This window comes from Semicossyphus pulcher, unplaced genomic scaffold (genome assembly GCF_022749685.1).
Source record: "Semicossyphus pulcher isolate SPU_LCO1_2020_fin unplaced genomic scaffold, fSemPul1.0.p SCAF_11, whole genome shotgun sequence".
Lineage (NCBI taxonomy): Eukaryota > Metazoa > Chordata > Actinopteri > Labriformes > Labridae > Semicossyphus > Semicossyphus pulcher.
The window spans coordinates 14,777,846-14,783,845 of NW_027211615.1; the positions used below are offsets into that span (position 1 = coordinate 14,777,846).

Consider the following 6,000-nt stretch of genomic DNA (forward strand, 5'->3'; position numbering starts at 1 on the left):
TCTTTAAGGGCTTAAAAAGAAGATGTATCTCTAAAAGTCACGGTAAAATTTTCCATCTATCCATTATCTTCTGCTTATCCAGGGTCAGGTTGTGGTGGCAGCAGGCTTAGCAAGTTACCCCAATCATCCCTCTCCCTAGCAACATTTTCCAGCTTCTCCCTGGGAATTCCGAGGCGTTCCCAGGCCAGATGGGATATATAATCCCTCCAGCGAGATTTGGGTCTACCCCAGGGTCTCCTCCTAGTTGGAGGAGCCCAGAAAACCTCCAAAGGGAGGCGCCCAGGAGGCATCCTAATCAGATGCCCGAACCACCTGAACTGGCTCCTGTTGATGCGAAGGAGTAGCGGCTCTCCTCCGAGCTCCCTCCAGATGTCTCCTTACCCTATCTCTAAGGCTGAGCCCAGACACCCTGCAGAGGAAAATCATTCTGTCAGCTTGTTTCAGCGACCTCATTCTTTCGGTCACTACTCAAAGCTAATGACCGTAGGTGAGGGTTGGAACAAAGGTAAACTGAGAGCTTTGCCGTACGGGTCAGTAAACAAAAATATGCTACATTGGAATGCAACCAAAGCTGCTTTTAGCCTGTTGCAACACAACCCAATGAGTTGGTTAAAACTTAAGTCCTGCCTCTGACCAGGCAGATAACCAATCATAGTATTTAGGGTAAGATTTCGGGGTGGGCCATGGCACCCTAGGGCACCCTCTGGAAACACCCCTGGTTTTTTTGCCTGGTTGCCCAAATGCCAGGTCTAATCAAAGTTAAAAGGAGAAAAAATTGTTGTCTGAATGTCTGAAGTCGCAGACAAAAACACACAAACACAGACACTGCTATTGATTTTATCCTCCCTTCCATCGTTACCCTTACTCATTTGTATGACACAAAGTGCTCCGCCTGGACTCGTGCCCTCCCTGTTATATAATTAGGCTTATTTAGGCACAAATAGAGAGACGAATAAACCCTGAACAGCAGCGGGCATTATTCTGATCCTGGGCTGTGTGCTGATGCTTATCTGGAAGCTTCTGTTGCTCTTAGGCAGAGTGGAGGAAAGCTATGTTTACGTATCCAGAAGATAGATAGATAGATAGATAGATAGATAGATAGACAGATAGATAGATAGATAGATAGATGTCAAGGCTCTTTATTACTGTTTAATATGAATACATTAAAATAAAATCCCATGTGAGACTCATCGCAGCAGCAGAATGTGCCTGTGGGAGTGCGTGTGTGTTTGTGCGTGGGTGTTAACACAACACAATCTGCCCATATTAACACGCCGAGTCATCAGTGATACACACCATACTGCACACCATCTGAGACCTACACATGACAACACTCACTTCGGACAAACCGACTGCGAGCAAGAACACACGCCGAAACTACAACCAGACAACAAGAGTGTCTAAATCTACCCGGCAACAAAGAGATGATACATTTATCAACTCAGTGATCATTGATTGCTTCCAATTTGTCATTCTACGGGAACATGTTCACTCCCCAAGGCTAAACAATAATATCCTGTGCAATAAACTCTTATTTTATTATCTGATTTTCTTCACATAACACTGTTTGGATAATAAGAAAAAATAATATGCAATATTCCCAAAGCAATACACTGATTACTGAGTGAATGCATCAACCCGCCTCTCCTCTCCACAAGCTGGAAGTGATGTTAGTCATTCTCTCCCCGTCGTTCCCCGCAGTCATCGTACTCCGTGTTCTTCTTTGATCTCATGTAAATCGGCTGCGAATAATTCAGCTTTCAGGAAGCACTAAGTTGAACTGTTTGTCGAGCTCGGCATGTTGTGAGTGAGTGAAACAAATGCTGATGGAGGTGTGGACAGATTGCAGCAGTGAGTGATACATAGGACTGTTAAAGAAAGCAGGATGAGACTTTTTGTTAAAAACCACCACTTAAGCATGTACAGGACAAAAAACAGCAAAGAGATAAGGGGTACAGTTTTGACCACTGGGGGCGCCAAAATCAACACAAACAGAAAGTTCCTCACAGCAGCTTTAATGTTTTTATTTACTTTATTTACTATTTACTTTTATATACAATCTTTAAGCATAAGGTTTGCCAGTGCATGACTAAAATGCACCTTTTAATACTTTCTTTGCTTCGTGTTATTAGCTTGTTTACATCTTTTTATGACTGGAACTAACCGTTGTTTTTATTGATTTATTGTTCACAATTATTTCATTATTTCAATTCAATCATTCTTTAGAGAACTACAAAAACACAAGGCAACGTTTCCCTTTGAAACATCAGATCCTCTCACTTTTTTGGCACCCTAAAAATTAATCACTGATGACGAGATGATTAATCAATTCTGAAAAATAATGGAGATTAATTTGCTGCAGATGGATGTATTTTACGTTCCTTGCACTTGCATATATTTTAAGCACCGTACACTCTACTACTGTCATTTAAAGCCTGTTTTGTAAAGGGTAAGCAAGTTGTCTTACTCATGTTAATTTACAACTTTTTAAGGCTTTATTTTGCTGTAAAAGTTCAACTGAAAGACAACTTTTAAGTGCCTGATTGTGAAGAATCACTGCTTCATATCATCCCCAAGAAAACCCACTATCTTCTCTGAGCTCTTTCTCTCATCATGAGGCCTTTTAAACAGTCGACCCTTTATTATTGACTTACAAAAGTTTAACTCTGCAGCTTTGAATGGTGTTTAAAAATGAGTCATTCATTAATAAGAGGTTGAGGGGTTTCTCACTTTGTCAACATGATGTCATAATATTGTATAATGCTAATGTTCAGATTAGGCTGTAATTGGTTGGAATTGTAGGCATTAATGTCTGCAGCAAAAGCTAATGAGACAAAGCTTTTATTTTTAACAACAAATGATTTATGAAGCCGTTAGTTACAACTTGTAAACCTTTTCAAAATGAGCCAAATTGGAACGCCACAGAGCAGTTTGGTTGTCCATTAAATCACTGAATTGTCACTAGATTGTGCTTTTATTTTGAAAAAGTCAGCACACACACTCATGACACAAACAAACCCACCAAAGAAACCATTTAAAGCAGACCATTAACATCACACAGCCTTGTTACAGCACTGCAGCAGAAAGCAGGAAATGCTGAGTAGATCTAAACTAAAGGACCCTGCTGGCTCTGTGATGTCATCATTTCTACACACAGCGGCAGACACTTGTGGGTCCTGTGAAGCAACAGTGTTGTGGAGCGCACACACATGCCTGCACAAACAATGTAAACACAGATGCACAGGCCACAGATCTTTCGCCTGATTAACGCAGCTTCGCTCTCACAATGACATCATCTCTGGCACGCGCACACCGACACACACAAGAGGGTACACTCCTGCTGTGACACCTCCTCGCTCGGCCATGCACATCTCTCACTCTGCTCGTGTAGGTGTGTGTGTGTAGGCACATACATCCATACCCACGTGTGTGTGTGTGTGTGTGTGTGTGTGTGTGTGTGTGTGTGTGTGTGTCATCCCAAACTCACCTTCCTCTTCACAAACTGGAAAGCTGAGCACTTCTTAAAGGAAAAGGCAGTCTTCTCTCCACCTCCTCCACCTCCCCCACCACCTCCACCTCCTCCTCCCCCGTTCACCAGCTTCATGGCCGACACCGGCACGCCGCTTGCCTCCGTAGATCCCAGGATGACGGACAGACTAATAGAGGGAGAGAGAGAGATAGGGGAGAGTTGTCTGAGGCATGGGGAAGAAAGCGGTGGCTTTAGCTGAGACGAGCGCGGGACAACAAATGAGAGAGAGGGAGAGAGAGGAGGTGAAAAAAGGAGGATGCAAGGAGGAGGTGGAGGAGGCAGATGGACAAAAATGTGAGAGGATGGAGATAGAGGTAAAGGAAGGAGGGAAGGAAGGAAGATAGAAGGATGCACACAAAAAAGAAGAGGAGGAGGAGGAGGAGGGTACCAGCTCCTGTTGCTGCGAGGAGGCAACAGCTTTGTTTACAGCCAGAGAGCATCTTACAAACTGTCTGATGAGTGTGTGAAGTTTATCCATCTCTACATATCAAACAACAACAAAGTGTGTGTGTGTGTGTGTTTTTGTACCTGTGTGCTGCTGTGTCGTCTGGTTCCGCTGATCCAGCTGCAGCCTTAACAGCCTCTTTAAAATCTGACGCCTCCTCCTGAAAAAACTGCTCCCAGATCAGATGAGATGCTCCGAGTCCCGCTCCTCAGTTACAGGTGTCTCTTCTCTGCTGCCACACAACTATATACCCGCAAGAGGAGAGAGAGAGAGAGAGAGGCTGCGATGATGTTCAGCAAGAGTGTGTGTGTCCTCAGTGTGAATGCACTGATGCCCATGCGGTGTCAGCCTGTAAACAAACACCCAGGAAGTGTGCGTGTGTGTGTGCGAGCAGGATGTGTGTGATGTGTCCAGCTGCAGTCCTCCAACGCTACTTTATCAATGAAAGGCTCTGCAGTGAGCAGATGCCGCCTCCCCTCCTCCTCTTCCTCTCTCTCTCTCTCTCTCCCTCACTGTCCCTCATCACCACTCTGCCCTCCCCCTTTTCTCGTTCATGTTTCTGCTGCAGTCGCCGATGGAGCCTCCTTTCTTCTATCTCTATCCACCTCTTCTCTCTCTTCTCGTCCCTTGAACTGACCCACTGCGGACGGAAGAGGACGGGGACGCCCAAAAATATCTCCACCAGAGTGAGCGTGTAAGGGGTTTAATGTAGCGTACTATCTTTCCTGACAGCTTTGGTCCAGCTGGGTTTGATACACACACGAAAACACACACACACACATCTCATCATATCTGTGTGTGCCCTTGCCTCTGTACCTCGGTTAATTTCCTGATGTGACACCCATGAACTATAAAGCTGAATCATGATCCCCTTATGAATCCATGCACTCCACATGTCTAATTATATCACGTTACAAGTTGGAACCAGGCTACACTAGCTTGAAATAATGCTAATGAGTTAAATATCAAGTTAAAACCACTATATAGTTATTGGTGCAGGTTTTTCTTGTTTAACGTCCATCATGTATCAATTAAAAGCTCTTGTTTACAGACTTGTTTTCGCTACCGATGAGGATATAAGTATAAACTTGACCTTTGCCAGCTGTAGCTAACAAACTCCAATGGCCTGAGGCTTGTATAGCAGCAAATGTCAAAGTGTGACCTGAATTATAATTGAGGCCAGATCTCAGGCTTTGTTTGTCTTGCCTTTTTTCTTTCACAAGAAAGTCTCTGATGAGTTCTTGTTCAACATCAGTGAGATAAGTTTATACCTGGACAGAAAACCTGTAAGTGTTTTTTGCCTTTCATCCAAAGGGTTGTCAACCGCTAACGATAACTTGTTCAAGAAATGCGAAAAACATCGGCATATTTAGATTCATTAACATCTTTTACCGTGTTTAGTTAAAGCATGACTATGCTAGGCTATTACCATACAACATATTTCTTACCGCTTAGACATTGAAGGGATTAAATGAATTTGTTTTGGTAATATAGCCTTACTTGGTCTGGTATGACAAGTAGCATATGTTGGCTAATTAAACTAAACAACTTTAGCTAAATCTTGAATCAGAATCAGGGTTTATTGCCAAGCAGGTTTAGGTAAAAATAAAGATATAAAAAGTATTAAATATGTTCAACAGGTGTAATTACGGCAATACAGTCAGCTAACTGACCAATCCTCACAAAACAATGCTTAGTATTTTAGCTAAATGCTAAAAATTGCTAAGTGTCTGATGTCGTCCAAAATTTCATTCGTAGCCTCAGTGGCTGCTGTTCAACCAAAGTTACATATTCTGACTTTAATATGTATGAAAACCAAAGTGTAAAAACAACACAATATAGTTAAACAGGTTAGAAAATCTTTCTTGACAGGGCCTAGTAGCTATCTAGCTCTTTCTCCTTGCTAGCAGTCTTGCTAGCTTAGTTAAGCTAACCAACCATCTCCTGGCTCTAAATGGCGCTTGTCTAGTCTTTACGACCACTCAAAGCTGCTTTTTACACTGCATATCACATTCACCCATTCACA

General features: G+C 42.9%; 1 protein-coding gene across 1 annotated transcript in view; it reads right to left on the reverse strand.

The window, feature by feature from the left end:
* Positions 1 to 4,136, reverse strand: part of sgk1 (serum/glucocorticoid regulated kinase 1) — a 40,086-nt gene extending 35,950 nt beyond the window's left edge. The window contains exons 1-2 of the mRNA XM_069684699.1: positions 4,058 to 4,136; positions 3,488 to 3,656 (exon numbers count right to left, since the gene is read on the reverse strand). Of these exons, the coding sequence (XP_069540800.1) occupies positions 3,488 to 3,604 (117 nt within the window). The 5' untranslated portion in view covers positions 3,605 to 3,656; positions 4,058 to 4,136. The remainder of the gene's footprint in view (positions 1 to 3,487; positions 3,657 to 4,057) is intronic.
* Between the last annotated feature and the right edge of the window lie 1,864 nt (positions 4,137 to 6,000).